This window comes from Sturnira hondurensis, unplaced genomic scaffold (genome assembly GCF_014824575.4).
Source record: "Sturnira hondurensis isolate 20B ecotype Veracruz unplaced genomic scaffold, ASM1482457v3 Scaffold0022766, whole genome shotgun sequence".
In the NCBI taxonomy this organism is placed as follows: domain Eukaryota; kingdom Metazoa; phylum Chordata; class Mammalia; order Chiroptera; family Phyllostomidae; genus Sturnira; species Sturnira hondurensis.
Window position 1 is genome coordinate 2,271,667 of NW_028095397.1, and position 19,060 is coordinate 2,290,726.

Sequence of the window (19,060 nt, forward strand, 5' to 3'; positions counted from 1 at the left end):
TCGGGCGGCCCCGGTGGACCAGCCTCGGGTAATCCCTCTCACTTTGGTTCAACATCTGGCTTCTCGTCAAGGACTCGGCTGGAAACAAAGCCCTCGGGTGCTTCCTGCAAAGCCAGTAAGTTGGACGGTGAGAGACTCAGTCGTGTGCGCTTCTGAACGCGACGTGGTAATTGCCAAGCCGACCTGCCACAAGTGCCTGCTGAGCCCGTGGGTCCCCAGCAGCTGGTCGGCGCCAGGAGAGTGGCCCCAAGTTCCACTCCGTGACGGACGGTGTGCAAGACCAGCCCACCGAGTCGGCACTTTGAGAAACTTCTGTTCATCCAAAAAGAAGAGCGTGCGCCACGTAAATTAGAACATAAACAGTTAGAACACTAACTCCTTGCCTTCCGTGAGGCACTGCTCCCGTGCCGGCATAGGACAGACCTGTTTCACAAGTCATTGCTTCTTGTCTGTGGTTTTCCAGTGACAGTTTAAGGTGGAGACAAGCGGGGTGACATGTTTTCTGGCTCAAAGCCCTCTTCCTTTTCCTCACTGCTCAGAAGTCAGAGTTACGCCCGTTCACACGTGAACCTCCTGCTTTCACCGGCCCACAAAGAGCTCCTGAACAGCTTATGTACCGCCTGTGAAATTCACCCTTTCATCCAACGAGCATTTCAGAGCACAGCAGGAGCAGGGCCGCGCTCTGAGCAGCCAGGATTCAGCAGCGGACAATGCAGAAACACTCGGCACCGCTCACTTCGGCACCCTGCCTTTGTGAGTCTGTCCCTCTACAGAAATGCATGTTAAAATTACAGCATGCGGCCGCCCCTTCCACAATGAGTATACGAATATTACGGTGGAAACATTTCTTCAACCTAAAAGTTCACTTTTTTCCCTTCCAATATCAAGAGAAACTAACATATTCCTGGTACCCTAAAAGTACCATGGATGGGAGTAAAAGATAGAAAACTGCACATAAAAAACAATTAAAATAAAATTTTTAAAAAAGACCGTAGGCCCTGGACACTGTGCCTGTTCTGTCTAGTACAGGAGTCGGCCTTGCAAAATTACAAGCATCCACCCCCAATCTCGAGCTCACAAGCAAGATTGGGAGTCCAGAAACCGGTGAGGCGATAAATATGAGATATTCAACGTGTATTAGATAGCAGTAACTTCCAAGGAAAAATTAAAGCAGGAAATACTGGTGGGGAAGTATAATTTCGATTAGGGTAGCCATCCAGAAAAATTCTCTTCAGGAACATTTCTACAAAGACCTGAATTTTACTCAAATTAACTTTTCTCATGAAGACTTGACAATTATCATTGGAAGACTTATAAAATTAGTATTCGGCTAACTCTTTAAAAGTTCTGGAGGACTGGAAGCAAAGATGCACAGAAAATAAAGGGAGCGTGTGGGCCCCAAACAGTGTTCCCAGCTGGTCCGGTTCTGCCCGCTTCCCAGTATCGCACCTCCGTTTAGAGAAATGAATCAGAGAGAAGAATAAAACGCATGAAGTGATGCGTCAGAAGTGGGAGGGTTTCAAACGCAACCTCAACGCCAGTGCCTCCGATTCACTCGTGGGGAAGCTCCAGCACAGGATGGCAGGGGAGGGAAGTACGTGTTCACCCTGAGTGGGTGCCTCTGACCACCGACGTTCTCTGTGAGAGGCCAGAGAAGGACGCAGTTCATGAAGTTGCCTCGACGGCCCTGCTCTCTCTGGGAGGGAGGGTAAGGGGGCCTGTGGACAGGTCAGATGTCCTGTGGCATTTGTGATGCACGCTGCTGGCGACACAGGCATGCACCCAGCGCTACGGGGACTCTCGGACACTCATTAAAGACGACAGAGCACACAAGCTACATCCCAGGCATTTTCAGGGCCAAGTGCCTACTCCTGTTCTGGAGGACAATTTCAAGCATTTGGGTCGAGAAGTCTCTAGTCTGGGAGACGCGTGTGTCAACCTCACCACGCACTGTTAAATGAGCTTCCTGTGGCCGGCGTGCACAATGGCCCTCGGAAGGGCTGTCAACAACATGGGCTGTCACGCTGGCCTTGACCCTTCCTGCAGAAAATCAAGCTGTTACCCCACACCACACACACACCCTGTCTGGTCCGCCTCACACCCCCTGCCCCTGGCGATGGTTTTAAACAGCAGCCTGTTTCCTCAGGAAACTCCTGCGGTTGACCAAGAAATACGCTGCTTTTCACAAATACCTGCTTGCATTATGGAACTCTTGAAACTTAAAAAAAAAAAACGTTCTTACTCTCTTCTATGATTTCTCCTACTTTCTTTTTCATGATGAGATTTTGCAGGGACAAGTCTGGCGGAACCGCACGGACAGGACAGATGCACAGAAGAACAGAGCTGCTCCCGCCGCAGCCGGCCAGGCCCCAGCGACCCGCACCCTCGGCCAGGAGCACGCCGTTCATCCAGGGCCTCCCTCCCGCCTCCCCGGTGCAGCCCGCCCATACCTGGTTAAGGCGTTTGATTTCATACTCGTAATGTCCCTTCTTCCTGTTCACGGCAGCATTCTTTTCCCTTAAAAGCTTATTTTCTCTCTTCAATTCGTGTAACTCTTCGTCCTTTTCCTTCTGAAGTAAAGAGCAAGAAAACAGACCCACCCAGTTGAGAGGACGAGCTGCCAGGGGCACACCACCGGCAGGCGGTAGGAGGGGCCCTGCCGGGTCTTCAGGGAACTCCGCGTCTCTCGGGGAGGACAGGCTCAGCGCGGGGGACTCTTCCCCTCTTTCCTCCTTAATCCTACAAAGTCGTGTGATCTCAGATATCCACATCCCCAACCTCACTTTCAAATGGGTCCACAGAATAACTCAGTGCCATGTCCCCATACAAGGTGATGAACAGTGACTCAGTCAAAGTAATCACAACCCCTAACAAGGAAAAAGGGCCCTGGCAGTGGGAAACGGTCTCTCTGAGCCCAGCCCCGCACCCTTCTGGGCCAGACAGGGGACCGGAGAGAGGACCCGAGTGTTCTGAGTGCTGTGCTGGTGTGGCTGTCCCTTCTCAGGGGGGAGGTCAACCTCCCCGTGGCCACCACGCCTCCAGGTTTCAGGTCCCCTGCAAGGGGCCCAGGGCCGGAAATACATGGGGCAACCTTGGTCACTTAGACACCGACAGGCTCTGGGTCCAGATGACACCTGCCTCTCCCAGTTTTATCTTCTGGAGAGTGAACTTCGTGTGGAGTAATTAGAGCCTCAGTGAAATTGAGATTTTAACCTAGCACAACCCGTATGCCAGAATGTAGGTCAATCAGGATGCAAAGATAGCTAATACCCGTGTTAAAGTATTCGTTTTCTGACTTAACATCATCTAAGACAAAGTGGTTTCCGCTCGAACGTGGCCCAAGTGCCCGAAGGAAAACGCCCTGGCTCCTGGCCAGGGCGTCGCGGCCGAGAGGGAGGGCTGTACCTTGTGCCCCTCGGGCTCCCTGGGACAAGGTGTCCTCAGCAAGGACACAGCGCTGGGCTGGTATCACCTGCGCCGACCCGAGAGCCAGCCACGGGACCATGCAAGCCCTGGGAGAGGGCCCGTGCCTGGGCACACCAGTGCTGAGACCCGGTCTGAACACACACATGTGCACTTCCCGTGTTTCTTAAAGAAACACCTACAAAGAGAGGCCACGGGCTTAGGGTTTTTCTCCCGCGTTTTCCCACAACATCCATAAAGTCCAAGGACGGCCACCTCGATGGCCGTCGGGTCCTCAGCCCGGAAGAGCGAGCCTCGGCACCCAGAGGGTGGGTTCACACCTCGTTTCCACCTACTAAGTATCAGCCACCGCCTGTCACCTAACCTCTTGCATCTCAGCTTCCTCACCTTGAAAATGGCAGAAATAATATGTTCTGCACAGGTGGGCGGAGAATGGTACATGAGATAAGGAGGGTGAGGTACTTTTAAACACTTTATATTTTTCAGATTATAAACATAATACTTATTTGTAAAGCTCGCTGCAAGGTGAGAAACAGCTGTACCAGTACAATGCACTGTCATATTGTTAAATATGAGTTAGAGAAGAAGAAGAAAGAGGAAGGAGAAGGAAGAAAAAGAGGAGGAGGAGGAGGGAGGGAGGGAGGAAGGAAGGAAGGAAGGAAGGCAGGCAGGCAGGCCGAATTTTCTCCCAGGCTGGAACACCCTAGAAAGATATCACCAAACCCATGGCTCCAGGCCCAGCTGGCAGATCACAACCTGCCCGCTGGTGCCCTGGAGGAGGAAGTGTGGGCACCCCTGCCCTGCCCCCTGTCCTGGGCCCCTCCAGCTGGGCCCCCAGCCGCGCCCACCTGTGCCCTCTGCAGCTGATCCAGGTCCTGGGGCCCGGCACTGTTCCTCTGGCCCGGTGGCCGTTCCTTCTCCAGGGCGCTGAGGGGTCTTTCTGTGGCCTCCAGTTTCATTCTCAGCTCTGTGACCTGAGGTGGTCAGCACAGACAGCTGCAGCCCCCTGGATGGGGCCCGCCACCCACTGCCCTAGCAAAGGAGTGTCCTCTAGGGTTGGGGGGGGACAAATACCACATAGCCTCTGGCCCCTCCCTTGGTTCTCCTAACCACACTGCCTCCCGGAACGAGGCTCTGGAGCTCAGACAGTNGAAGTGTGGGCACCCCTGCCCCGCCCCCTGTCCTGGGCCCCTCCAGCTGGGCCCCCCAGCCGCGCCCACCTGTGCCCTCTGCAGCTGATCCAGGTCCTGGGGTCCGGCGCTGTCCCTCTGGCCCGGTGGCCGTTCCTTCTCCAGGGCGCTGAGGGGTCTTTCTGTGGCCTCCAGTTTCATTCTCAGCTCTGTGACCTGAGGTGGTCAGCACAGACAGCTGCAGCCCCCTGGATGGTGCCCGCCACCCACTGCCCTAGCAAAGGAGTGTCCTCTAGGGTTGGGGGGGGACAAATACCACATAGCCTCTGGCCCCTCCCTTGGTTCTCCTAACCACACCGCCTCCCGGAACGAGGCTCTGGAGCTCAGACAGTGACTCTCCTGGGCCGGGCACTGTCCTCCCAGCTCTTGGGTGCAGTGGCAGCGAGGGGCGGGGGCAGGGGTGCGTCCACGCCTGGGAAAAGCCCAGGTGGGCCCTCGGCTCACCTAACCCGCAGCTTGACCTGCGACTAAGGGCCATGTTGGTCCTCAGAGTGAGGACAGTTCAGTGAGAGAGCTTTAAGGCCGGTGCCTCCCAACTGCGGGTGGCGGGGGGTGGGGCAGGGTGCCGTCCACTCTCCACCCCAGGGCTCCACACACCTGCAGGCGGTCAGAACTGCCGCTGAAACATCTTCCGCTGGACCCTGTCCTTTCCCCCTGGGGGGCCCCAAAGCACCCAGACTCCGCGAGATGAGGCAGCCTGTCAGGGCCTGGAGTCGGGGGGACGGGCCTCCTGCGGTTTCCACCCCTCATGCTCCGAGCACCCCGGACGGGGAAGCCAGAGCAATACCCTGCATTACTCACTTGTGGTCAGGTTTCTTAACTCTGAATCAGTTGGGGGAATTCACTTTCTCTTTTCTCTCTGTTTGAATGTGGAATGACCTCGAATTCTAAATTGACTTTGACTTATTCAAAGGCGTCTTCTCCCCAAGCTGGCTTTCTCACCAGAGCCAAAGCGGCTTGGGAGAGACCATCCTTTAGACAGAAGAGGGGACCCCCACTCTCTGTCACAGTGTCTCTGTTGTCACTGTGGGTGCTGTTCTCTGTGGAGAGTCGCTCTTGCCGCCTAACCTAGTTCAGGGGTGAGAGAGGGGGCTTTGCGAGAAGCATGATGAACTGGAAACCCTCTCTCCCCCACGTGGACCTGGCACGTCTGTGGCTGCTGGTCACACGCTGAAGCCAGGTACCACTTGGGCTCAGGTAAGCGTGCATGGGAACTCCAGCACCAGCTCTAGCGGGGGCCTTTCGTGCCATTTCCACGTGTGGACTCTCCCCGAGCCCCCTCGATGAACGAGCCTTCCCAGGCTGCACCCCCCGTGACTGACTCAAAGCCAGCGGGAGGGGGGCGGGTGTGTTTACCTTTCTCTCGTACAGCTCCTTCATGCTTCGGAATTGCCGGTCCCAGTGCTGGTTCACTTCCAGGAGCTGCGATGATGAGAATGTGGTAAATCAACCAAGGGCTTTTGCCCGCTTGGAAATTTGGACAAAAGGAAGTCACTTTTTGAGGTTACTGATGTTTCGGAAGCCCTGGGCGAAGACAGTAGTCCCCAAAAAACTATCATCTTTCGTATGTCTTGGTTAGTCTGCTGAATAGTTTATTAGCAACTTTTAAGAAGGGGGTGCAGGGTGGAGGGGGACAAATGGGAGAGAAACGATGGCACAACGATGTCATAGCATAATCAATAAAATATTTTTTANGATGATGAGAATGTGATAAATCAACCAAGGGCTTTCGCCCGCTTGGAAATTTGGACAAAACGAAGTCACTTTTTGAGGTTACTGATGTTTCGGAAGCCCTGGGCGAAGACAGTAGTCCCCAAAAAACTATCATCTTTCGTATGTCTTGGTTAGTCTGCTGAATAGTTTATTAGCAACTTTTAAGAAGGGGGTGCAGGGTGGAGGGGGACAAATGGGAGAGAAACGATGGCACAACGATGTCATAGCATAATCAATAAAATATTTTTTAAAAAGAAACCATCTAAAAAACTTTTTTAAAAACTCAGAAAAGCAGAACTCAAAAAAAAAGCATCGCATTCCCCACGGCATCTTAGAAACCAGCGTTTTTTATGGCGATGCCCCTTTCCCCCATCAGTCAGACTCCCGACCCACAACCTCAGAACACCTGAGGCAACTGCACTCAAAGCCGTTGACAATCTGACTTTCAAGGTATGTCATGTGGGGGACAGGTGATGAGCTCACCTGGTCGCTGTGGAGGAGAGCTTTGAGAAAATTAAGATGACCTTTATAGGCTGTATGACCCTCTCGGACATGCACAAGTACTGAGAGACCACCGAGGAGATGGGCAGGTGACTGAGACAAAGCATCACTCCCAAAATAATGACGCCCAGGCCCACGAGACCATTGCTGTGGCCCAGTGACAAGAAGGAAAGGTTCTGGGTGTCACACCCCCTATGTTAGTCTCTGCTGCACTCATGGCCCACGTTGATTCAACTAATATTTCCAAATTACCTCTTTTCTCTGTTTTTCCAAGCACCTTATCTTTTGTTCCAGAGAGATTGTTGAGGTTTTTCCTCGGGATGAGTTAGCACACTTGAAAAAAAAAGAGCAAAACAAAACAGACAATAAAATAAGCAGGACAATACTTCACAAACTCCATGCATCTGGCAAACTGTCATGCAGTCATTTATAAAATAGTGTCTTATTCCAGCAGTTACAATCCTCACTCCACAGTCCTCCCTAGAGACCTGTTGATGAATAGCTTTACATCGCATTTTAGACTCTTTTATATAAATTAACTACCAAAATGATTCTCCAAGAAAGTATAAATGTGTCGATGTAATAGGCAAGCAAGAAATTTGGATTTTACAAATTTCGGCTTCAGTTCCTTTGAAAATAAACATTCAGGGTACAATGCACCCAGAAACCCGGGGGTTTTCACGGGTGCGTGCGAGGCACCTGCGGAGCGACGTTTCTGAACCACCACCTGCAGATGCGGCCGAGATCTGAGGGGTGGCCGCGGCCAAAGCCAGGGGGGTGGCAGAGCCAGCCGGTTAGAAAGACCAGCACGGGTGGTGACGAGACAGACAATTGGTTCTAAAACTGCAGCACGCCCGCTTCCCCAGTGGCCATCGGTTACCCAGGTAAGGGAGGGTGGAGAATGGGCGCAGAATGCCACGGACTAATTGTAATTGTAACCAGACCTTTGAATACAGCCCCTGGGCTACAAATGTAGATTAGTTATAAGTCACCAACACGATAAAAAAAGTTATCCATCTTTTCTTTTTCTTTTTCTGTCTTTCTTTTTTCTTTTCTTTTGTCGGGATGGGCGTTTCCATTTGAGAAAGCACACAAGCTCCGGAGGCTGCCCACTGCCCTGCTGCTCAGACCACCAACAAAGCTCGGGGACGCGCCCGTCTGCCAACTCAACAGCCTTCCTGTCGCTCATCTCTGGGCCACACGCGGTGACCTGGGTGGTGAGGGTCGTCCCTCAGTCTGCTGCCTGCAGGCTCGCGTGGTTCAGTAGTTACTGTGGACCCCAGAATTGCTTAAAGATACTCACAAACGACTGAGAAACATATTCAAAACATGTTTCTTGGCCAGGCAATGCTCTTTTGCTATCATCCTGAGATTTCCAGGGCTTTTTTCATCAGAACTGATTTATAAAACTGTTCTCCTATTTTTTTCTATTTACCCACGTTTCACTCAACATTTTAGCATTTGCGGATATTTTCCATTTCTACAGATGCTATTGTCCATTCCCTTAGCTTCTTCCTTCTCAGACCCACATACAATTGGAGGCACCTTTTCACAGTGACATTCTGTCCTCAGATTCAGGATGACATCACTTGCTTCTGTCCTTAAGCTGCTTTGGCTGAGTGACAACAAAACCCAGGTGGTGAATACATTAGGTCCTGTACCTGGGCTTTCTCCTTTTAGGGAGACTTCCAAGGGACGGGGCTCGGTCTGGATCCGAACAGCCTAAATATCAGGCACCTTTGACCCAGAAGGCGCTGTGAGCTGGCCTACTCAGGGGGTCCCGAGAGACAGGCCCCCGGACCAGTGGTCTCAGGACAGGAGTGCACCAAGGTCACCGTGGGAGCTGACCGCCCCCAGGTGGCCCAAATATGAGCCAGAGTGTCTTAAACGGGGGGCAGACCACCTCTGTTGTCTTTTTAATAGACTTTATTTTTAGAGCAGTTTCACGTGCATAGTGAAATGGAGTGGAAGGGCAGGGACGTCCTGCGTTCCTGCCGTCCCCACACAGGCATGGCCCCCCCACCATGTACAGCCCCCACCAGAGGGGTGCACTGGTTATCACAACGACACATCATTATCGCCCAGTCCACGGTACACGTGAGGCTCCCTCTCGATGCAGCAGTATCTCCCATGGGTTCGGACAGAGTGACAGGTGTCCATCGTCATGGTGTCACACGGAGTAGGTTCACTGCCCTAACTTTCCTCTGTGCTCCACTCGTCCGTCTCACCTCTGCCTTTAATCATTTCCACAGGCCGTCGTGGTTTGCAGCACGGTTCGCGCCCTCCCGTTGCACACCACGCTTGGGGACCTGGACTGAGGGTCCGTCAGGAGCCCCCTCTCTGTGCTGCAGACAGACACCGGCTGGATGTGCAGACACTTGTCCGCCTCCCGAGACTGGGCCTTCTGAGAACCCAGACTGAGTGTCAGCCAGTGGTGTGCATTCTTTTTTTTCTTCTTTTGCCATTTTTAATTTTCTCTGAAAATATATGAACTATGCCGATCCTTAATATTTACTTTACAAATAAGAGTTATCGAAAAGCTAGATGCAATTCTGGGAGGGAGAGGGAGAAGAAGGAGGGTGAGGAGAGAGAGAGGGAGAATAGGAATGGCTCGTAAGCCATAAATGTATCACCAGAGGTTTCTCTGAAGATCAATCAATATTTTTACCATGGCTCTTAAATCTCAGGTATATGCTAAAATGAAGCAAAATCTATTAAACACAAAGTTGTGTATTTGCTTTGCATTCTAGATACTAATGAAGGCATCTGATATTCCAAGAACTACATGGATTTTTAGTCATTAGTCCCACTAAGGGCCTAATTATATAATAATTCTTCCCTGTGAAATTCTTCCCCTGTGACACTCTGTAACCTGTGTTCAGAGCATCTAGGTACGTCTGTCTCATTTGCCGTAATTCCAAGACCAACTTCTGAGATGGTCAAGTTCTGACATCGCTGAATTAAATGTCCAAATGAACAAAGGAGTCTCACTTGGTTTCCTATTACGTCTCAGTTATCTCTTTGAAAAACTCCAAGAAAGCCCACTCATGCATTCTTTCATGCATGCATGCATGCATTCATGCAATCAGTATCTATTGCAGTAACCTGAAACCAAACAAAGGGGGCGCTCCTTATTCTGAATACATCTTTACTGTGGTGACTGTACTATTTTTATTTCTGCCCACATTAACAGAATACCCTTTTCAAATGTTACCTGGAATCGACTTCTTCTAACTCAGGAGGACAATAGGAAACCCCTAGAACCAGAAGCGGGAAGGACAGGGTTTCGTCTCCCCTGTGTGAGAGGAGAAATGCAACCCGAGGAGCCCAAGGGCGCACTGGGCCACCCAGTGCCGTTTTGGTGTGGAACCACAAGGCCTGAACACATGGACCGTCTCAGCCGCAGAAAGCGAACTTGCCGTGTCCGCTTGCCTTCCTCACAGCAGCGTGAGCCGCTGTTAGAAACGCCGCCTCCTCCACCTGGGCCGGCCCCCTGCCCCGGACAGAGCGCGTGGTTCTTACCTCCGTGTGCCCCGTGGAAACTTCTGCAGCACCCATCGCCGTGGTGCCCTGAGCGTGGGCCATGGAGGCTGTTTTTCCCGGTGACTTGGAAAGCAGAAGGTAAAAAAAAAGAAGAAGAAAGAAAATGTTTCTTAAGGCGTCTTTTCCAGTGAGACCAAGTTCACAACGTTTCAGAAAGACCGCAGAAACAGTGAGCTCGCAACAGAAAGAACGGCGGTGGTTTCTTCGTGACCAGTGGGCCTAGCGCTGGGTGTGGGAATTGTGCAGAATAAGGTTCTGAGCCACTGTGATTTTAACGTTTCTGCTCTTCCAAACAGGGATTTCCCAGGATGTGCCAAGCAGCCAGCTGTGACTAAGAGCCCGGGCGGCGGATTAGCCAGTGTGGTATGTAAATGGCCAGGCGGCTTTCCGGGCAGGGGCAGTGTCCCCGCTGCGGGGGGAAGTTCCTGTAGAAAGCCTGGGCAAGCCCGCCTTCCTCGGCAGCGCCGCCGCCGTGGCTGCATTGCACTGAACTTCCCAGGGCAATTGGGTAACTGTTGACTTTTCCACAACTCAGTTGCTTGCTTCCCTAAAGGCAAGATTTTCTGGCAATGCCTCATACATGTAAGCTGAGCTGCATGGAACTTGGTGAGTCACCCATCATCCTAGAAGTGCTACTAATTATATGGAAGCAAAAGTGAAAATCATTCACTGCAGGGGAAAGGGTTCTCGTGGGCAGAACTTGTATCTCCTATGTCGGCAGGAGGTTTAAACGGGGCGCTCCAGTTTAAGGCCGTCTTTTCCATAGGCGAAGTCCAGGCTTCCTCCATGACCCACTGGAAGTCAACCATTTCTGGTAGCAACACTTTAGCCTTGATTAGTGGACTCTTGTCTCCTCCAGGGCGTTGGGTGATGGGGCACTAGGTGGGTAGGACAGGTGGGCTGGAGAGGCGGCTGCTGGGAGCTGCACACACGGCCCGTTGTAGAGCACGAGGCCTCACTCGGGGCTTGGGGGAGAGAGAGCAGAGATAAGGCAAGGAGGCGAAAGGGAAGGGTGTGTGCTGCAAGGAGAAATGAAAGGGGTTGCCGTCAGTCACATAATTCCCCTTTTTCTCTAGACTGCCCTCTGAGGCAGCCACAGGTGCGTAGTATAAACCCTAAAACTCCTGAAATTCAGACTCTTTCGAAGGGAATGACAGGGGGGTCCCAGAGCTGGCCCTTCCTTCGCTTTGTCACCTCTGTCCACCCTCCAGCTCTTCCTGAGCTCCAGGTACACCGAATTCCTTCCTTTTCTCACACATGATTTTTTCTGAAGATTTTATTTACTTATTTTTAGACACAGGGGAAGGGAAGGAGAGGGAGAGAAATATCAGTGTGGGGTTCCTCTCACATGCCCCCTACTGAGGACCTGGCCCGAAACCCAGGCCTGTGCCCCGACTGGGAATCGAACTGGTGACCCTTTGGCTCACAGGCCTGTGTTCAGTCCACTGAATCACACCAGCCAGGGCCGAATATCTGCTTTTTCTTGACATGAGTCTCGTGTCCTCAGGCAAGCTGCTCTCTCCACCTGGCACATCGCCCTCTTTGGCTCCCTCCATCCAGGTGGCTGCTGACCTTGTGCGACCTTCTCTGACCAGCCAGGCAGAGTGCCTCAGCTGCCACTCAGGACAGCTCGTTCCCACGTCAGGTACCCACCTCTGTACCCATGGTGCAGGGCACAGAGCAGGTGGGCAACACACTGTGCTGAATGAACAAACGGATAAACACCTACACACCGAATTCATAGGTGTTTTGCTGTGTGTGCATTTACTTTTTGCTGGCTTCTTGGTCTGTTTTGGATACACCTGAAAAATCCAGTGACATTTCCTTAAGGCAATACCCAAAAATACAAGTGGGACACCAACTATTCTGAGATCTAAAGGGAAATGTTATGACTCACGTATGCTCTGATTTTAGGGGCCAGAAGTAGAGATTTCCTGAAAACCAACACTGCATTAACCTTGAAAGCTGCTTCCCAGGAAAAAAAAAAGGCGATAATGTAGAAATATTTTTCTTCTGAAACACACACGCACATACACACCCCCGAGTAGTAGAGAGTTCCAGGTCCCTTCCCATGTCCTCTGTGTGTGTGTGGACAGTGACCCAGGGGAACAGGGTCAGAACCTCCTCCTGCGGGAAGTGCCCTCCGTGGCACTGTTTCTGTGGGTGTTCTCTGGGCAGGTGTCGGGCCCTCCCTGTTGCAGCAGCAGGTGTTTCTATTGACAGAAATGCCTGTCAGAACTCCTCGCCTCTTCTCCGTACAGCTGGACACCTGGTTTTCTGCTAGTCCACAGAGCCACGTGAACTGGGACTCTCCCGGAAAGCCTGAGCCGGGTGTGAGACGAAAGGAACTACCCCAGGCCAGGCCTGGGCTCTTTCCGGGACAGGCGCCCTCCTCACCTCACCCACCCACCCTCTCAGGTGCTCTGTAGACTCCATCCAGCTTCGGTCTAGTCAAGCTTGGTCTCATGCAATATCTTACCGGCTTCGGTAACTTCCAGAGAAAAGGACGTGTCACTCCAGGTTTCCAAGGTGATTTGGAAGAGTCCTCACTTCTCAAGTGACTACTGGAGAAGAGGAAAATAACTAACAAGTAGAGCCACGGTAAAGGCTGACCTCAGGCAAGACGCTTCGCATCTCTTGACTGCCCCTATCTCTCACCAGAATGCCTGGTGCCTCCTGACTCCCACTCTCACTCCTCCCCCACCTAAGATTCATCCAGAACCACTGTGAGTCTACAAAATACGTCACCTCGTGTCACTCCTGTGCTCAGACTGTTCAGTGGCTTCCACCTCACCCTGAGTGAAAGCAGAGGTCCTTGGGGTGGCCTGCGAGGCCCCACATCACAGCACAACATCGCTGCAGGAGGCTCTGTCGCCTCTCCCACAGGGAGGAGGGACTTGTCTTCGCAGCGATGGGTCCCATGTCTCTCTGCTCGGTGGCCCAGCCACACTGCCACTGTGTGACCCTGTCCCCGCTCTCTCTGCCAACAGCTCTCTTTCCCCTAGACGCCCACAGGACTCATGCCTCCACCTTCGGTGAGTGATGCTCAAACGGCTTCTCCTTAGGGGGACCTTCCCCGGTCTCTCTCTTTGGAAGCGCGCTCCATCCTGCACGTCCTGCCTTTTCAGAAATATTTCCCACAGGACACCCAAAGTTCCTCCTTGTTCCTTGACCCTCATCGCTAGAAGGTAACTCCACGACAGCAACCTTCATCTGTCGGGTTCATTCCGTATCTCTCGAACCCCAAACAGTGTCTTGGCCGATACACACAATGCACAGGCACCCAGGAAGCCCAAACTGCTCCCGTTGTCGCTGCCGAGTCAGGCGTCCTCTCAAGGGCCCACAGGAGATCTAACAATCAGACGACCCGAAGACCTTAAGGACTCAGGCCTCTGTGCCGGGCTCCAGTGACGTGCCTCTTACACAACGAAGTTCAAGGTGGGCACCCGCAGCAGGACGTGTACCTGGGAGTCATAGCAACAGAAGCCTTCGAAATCTTCCTCTGAATGGAAGGAGGGGCAGGTCACAGACTCTGTGGGGATGTTTTGGGAAACACAATCTGGCGTCTTCGTGAGCTAATCTGCTTAGATTGGATGTTGGACTATACCTTTACAAGTAGAAGCCTCAAAGCAAGTAGCTGAACTTACAGAGAAGGGCCACCACGGGGTGTCGCCTCACACCGGTTGGAATGGCTGTCATCAGTAATCCACAAACAGGTGTCAGTGAGGAGGTGGAGAAAGGGGACTGTCACACAGACTGGTGCAGCCACTGCAGAAAGCAGTACACAGTTTTCTCAACAAGTAAAAACGGGACTGCCTTATGACCCAGCGATCCCACTTTGGGGAATTCATCCGAAGAAATCAAGAACACTGATTTGAAGGAATGTATGCACCGCAGCGTTCTTTACAATTGCCAATGTATGGAAGCAACCCAAGTGTTCAAGTAGATGAGTGGATAAAACAACTATGGGACTTTTACACAATGGGATACCACTTGGCCGTAAAAAAGAAGGAAATCTTACCCTTTGCGACAGCACGGGTGGACCTGGAGAACATTATGCTGAGTCAAATAAGCCAGTCAGAGAAAGACGAATACCATAAGATTTCACTCATATGTGGCATCTAATGAACAAACTGAACAAACCAGGAAAATGGGGACAGACTCATAGATGGCGAACAGATGACAGCTGGGGGGGGAGGGAGGAGGGACTGAGCAGAAAGGCAAAAGGACTCATAGATACGGACAACAGTGTGGGGATTGTGGGGTGGGAGTCTACAGGGACTAAATGGTAATGGGGAAAAATACAACAAAAATTTAAAAAACTTAAAAAAATAAATAGGAAGGAGAAAATCAAAAGCTACAGAGCCCGCTCAAATGACCTCACCTGGACTGCACACGGTGAGCCTCTGACACCCCAAGGGCAGCAGCAGACGGAGCAGGCAGGGCCCCTCGCTCCCCCGAATATCCGGCAGTGTTTCTGCCAAGGACAAAGACGTCCCCGTGGGACATGAACAGGTTGTCACACAGCAACACAGCGCAGAGCCAAGACTCCACAGCTACCGGCACTGAAACCAAATGATGGGCTTCAAAGAGGAAGCCGGCAACTGTATGAGGAAAACGAAGGAAACGTCGAGGCTCCCGCTAACCCTGCAATGAGCACGGCAATAAAGATCACAGTGCTAGGTTTCTCCGGGCCTCTGCACTTACACGGTGTGTCCGCATTTCCCCTCGCTTTACATTCTTGTCGGATCCCACTTTACAGATGAGAAAACGAGGTTTTGATAGTCAAAATCTCATTTGGGTCAAGGAGAGCTAGTTCAACTTTTAAAAAAGGGAAACAAAAATATGGAAACTGGCCTTTATTTTTTTCAGCAATGTGGTTCCAGAAAACATGCGTCATCTTACTGTAGCTGCAAGGAGTTTTTCCTCGGGGTGTTCGAGGCGGTCGAGAGTGCACATCGCTCTCTGGACCTCCGAGGCATCTTCTCAAGGCTTTTCCCCTCCAGAATAACACCCAGATCCAAGTTACAAAAAGCCAGTGTGTGGTGCTGTCTTTTAGTTAAAATCGGAAAGACGAACTAGAACCCAAGGGCAGGACAAGGCCCGGGAGCGGTTCAGCTCTGGGGGACTCCATAGAGTTCGGACACCACTCCCACCCACCCCCTGCCGAATCCTTGTTTCCACGCATCACTGGGAGTGGGTTTGTTTGTCCACAGAATACACCCCAAGTGAGCCAGCACTTCCCTTTGTATTTGAAGACGTAAATTACGGCCATAAATTTATGTTTACACGTTCATTTTCTCCCAGGGCCTTAGGGCCCTGCCTTGGTTTTAGCGTAACTTCCCTTAACTCTCCCTTCGGAACCTGGATGTTCTTTGCTCTTGGACAAGGATTTTTTCTTTGCCTACACAACTTCCAACGTCCCCGTTCACCAACATTCCCAGACATCCCAGACGATGAAAACGGACGGGGGTTCCTCTGGGCACCGTCCTGTCTGCCCATTTCCTCACAGCAGCCAGCTGGTCTGCTTCTTCTCTCCATAGTAATTCTCCCTCTCTGTGTTCTCGGCCAAGGCACTCAAACAAGACGGAAACCTGGCGTGTGTCTCAGGCCCTTTCACCAAATCGTGTCTCTTTTACTCGGGCACGCCCTTCCCATCTCACCAAGTCACGAAGACATCCATTTCCTGCCCTCAGAAAGGCAGTCTCCCTCCTGTCTGCTTACCGCATGCACGGGGCACCTGAGCCGCCCCCCCCCCCCCCGCAAACCCTCCGTCAGTGGCTCACCCTGGTCTTACTCCAAAACAAATTTCTTTCCTTTTTATTTCCATTGGCTTTAGGGGGAGAGATAAATCCCACTTTGTGGTTCCACTTATTGACGCATTCAATCGTTGATTCTTGCATGTGCCCTGACTGGGGATCGAACCTGCAACCTCGGCATATTGGCATGTTGCTCTAACCAATGGAGGTACCAGGCCAGGACCTTAAAAGAACTTTTGAGTTTCCAGTTTTATCAGAATCTCAGGGCGAATGCAAAAGTTGCTGTTCTGTGTTGAATGTAGGATCTCCTTCGGCAGAGAGCTGTTGTGCGGATGGCAGCTCGGCCGAGACCTCCGGGAGTCGGCCATGGGAAGGCGCCTGCCGACGACGATGGGGAAGGCCGTGCCAGAGTCCGTCGGGATGAGAGAGGCTTCTAGGGGCTACTGTGGGGACCTCGCTAGTGACAGAAGTGAAGACACAGAAACTCCAGCCACGAGCGGCCCTGAGAGCCCAGAGAGGGGCGCTGCCCTGGCAACGGCGCCATTCCTGACCCCAGGCTTGGCCCCAGGGAGGTGACAGTTTCCACCAAGCACTGACAGCAGGTTGCACATACAGAGAACACGAAACTGCGTGGTCTGCAAGGTTACAGCATGTGGAAGACGCAGGTGCGTTTTGGAAAGGGGCCAAATATGCAGGGGACAACACAACACTGTTCAGAAAAACACGGAATCCGCCCTGACTGGTATAGCTCAGTGGATTGAGCGCGGGCCTGCAAACCAGAGGATCGCAGTTCAATTCCCAGTCAGGGCACATGCCTGGGTTGCAGGCCAGTTCCCGGCAGGGGCCAGTTCCCAGCAGGGGATGCACAGAAGCAACCATACATTGATGTTTCTCTTCCTCTCTCCTTCCCTTCCCCTCTAAAGATAAATAAAATATTTAAAAAAAAAAACAAGAAAAACACGGAATCCTTTGCTTCCTGTCCCAATGCTGAAACTTGACTATTTTGTGAGTGCAGACACCATTTTCCAATCTTCAGGAACCTTGGTTTCCTCAGCCGGAAATGAGGATAAAAACAACCATATTCATGTTGCTGTTCATATGAAACAAAACACAAATATTTACCCACACCTGTTACGGTAGGTGCCCAGCAACCACTAGATCCCACTTCTAACGTTTTGTTCTCAACGTAGCCAGGGGCTCGATCACAGGGAACTTCACTGATCAAGCCCAGGCATCTGGACGCGCATGTGGGGAAAGCACCCACATCGAAGTTCTGGGCTCTTGCCTATCGGCAAGCTCTCTGCGCAAGAAGCAACCCTGAGGCCTGGGCAGCCGGGCCAGCAACCCCCGGGGTCTCGGGGGCCGCAGGTCTTCAGTGTCTGGGCGTCCGCATGGTAGTCAGAACGCAGGAAGAGGAGCAAAGCCCAAGCCTGACACAAAGGTGGACTAGGCCCGACCCCGGGTGTCCGGGCTGAAGGGGGATGACACCCTTCTGTGAATCGCGCCTCTGGTTCAGGGGACCCTGCAGGGACCCGGGATTTTCCCCAGTGGTGCTGACTCAGCGGGTAATGACCCACTGACCAGTGAGGGGGAGGGAGAAGGGAAACGTAAGCAGGAAAGATGTGGAACGAACTCCAGGAAGCGCTCAGTGACATTGACGGGCGTGTGGAAAAGAACTCCATGCCCAGTAACCACGCGAGTGTGGAACTGTCAGCGTGTGTCTTGCATTTTAAGGAACGGAGGGCAACACGCAGACCCCAGGCCACACGGACAGAGCACAGGTGGGCCGAGGAGAGCAGCCCGGGACGGCGGGTGAGAAGGGAGGTCAGAGGGAGGGGGCCTTGAGGGATTCCTATCACGGGTGTCAGGGGTAAGGCATTTGAATGAGTGAGCTGTGTCCACTGCAAGTGAGGGCACGAGTGGGTGGTCAGGGGTGGAGGACCTCTGGATCCCTCGAGGCGGAGTGCATGCGTGGTGCCAGGGTCCCACACCTGGCAGCCCGTGTGCAGGCATCAAAATACCGCCCATAACATCGGTGGGTCTCGCAGGTGTCCGAAGCACGACGTGTCAGGCCAGCGAGAGGTGACAGAGAGGAGGCCACAGGAGCCCAAGCAGGGCTCAGTGGTGGGCTTTCCACCTTGACTCGGCCTCACGCCGCTCAGTCAACAGCTCATTCTCCTTTCCCTCCTGCCCCCACTTGGTCTCCCAGTGGCCGTGTCACGCCTTCCCCAGTTTCTGTGAGCACTGGACACCCGTTCCTTCTCAGCAGGCGTCTCCACCTCACACTCGACAGGGAAACAGAGACCCCGTGAGCCGTTCGTTCGCCCTGGGTTGCATGTGCTCAGCACAGGAAACGAGCAACTTCCATCGAGGAAGCGAAAGGGGGAACAGGATCCGAAGGAGGGAGTTGAGGCTCAGTGAAGCCCCCCAAATAGAGGGACTGATTACCAAGAGGGTGGGAGTGAGGGTGAGGACGAGGTTGTCACCGTGTGGACAGGGACCCAGGGATGAAGGGAACCGAGAGGGAGGAAAGGCCAGAGCCGATGAGTCACAGGGGCCGAGGACCCCGGATGTGAGCGTCAGGGTCCCAGAGGGGCACCCACATTCTCACCTGTAAACGTCTGTCCGACATCAGACAAGAGAAGCATCCATTTCCATGGTGGAAGGAAGTCCTCACTGAGAGTCAGAGGCTTGGGCAGGAGGGAGAGAGGGTGGAAGGAAAAGGGGGAGAGGAGCCTTCCTTGGCCCCAGCCATTAGCAGAGCCGTTTCTCACTTTGAAAGCAAAGAGGACTTTTTAAGAACAAAGCACTTTTCTAAGCAGGAAGAAGCGCATAGGTACAGAACACACCCAGTACTCTTGGCTCGTTAAATGAGTGAAAGGAAGAGGTTCAAGGTTAGCCGCAGTGAGTTACTATAACGAAGGGCCATTT

General features: G+C 52.6%; 1 protein-coding gene across 1 annotated transcript in view; it reads right to left on the reverse strand.

Moving 5' to 3' along the window:
• TNIP3 (TNFAIP3 interacting protein 3) overlaps positions 1–18,852 on the reverse strand; it is a 34,613-nt gene extending 15,761 nt beyond the window's left edge. Inside the window, exons 1-6 of the mRNA XM_037036308.1 lie at positions 18,741–18,852; positions 10,350–10,433; positions 7,080–7,160; positions 5,970–6,035; positions 4,644–4,769; positions 2,451–2,570 (exon numbers count right to left, since the gene is read on the reverse strand). Of these exons, the coding sequence (XP_036892203.1) occupies positions 2,451–2,570; positions 4,644–4,769; positions 5,970–6,035; positions 7,080–7,160; positions 10,350–10,433; positions 18,741–18,761 (498 nt within the window). The 5' untranslated portion in view covers positions 18,762–18,852. The remainder of the gene's footprint in view (positions 1–2,450; positions 2,571–4,643; positions 4,770–5,969; positions 6,036–7,079; positions 7,161–10,349; positions 10,434–18,740) is intronic.
• Positions 18,853–19,060: the final 208 nt, after the last annotated feature.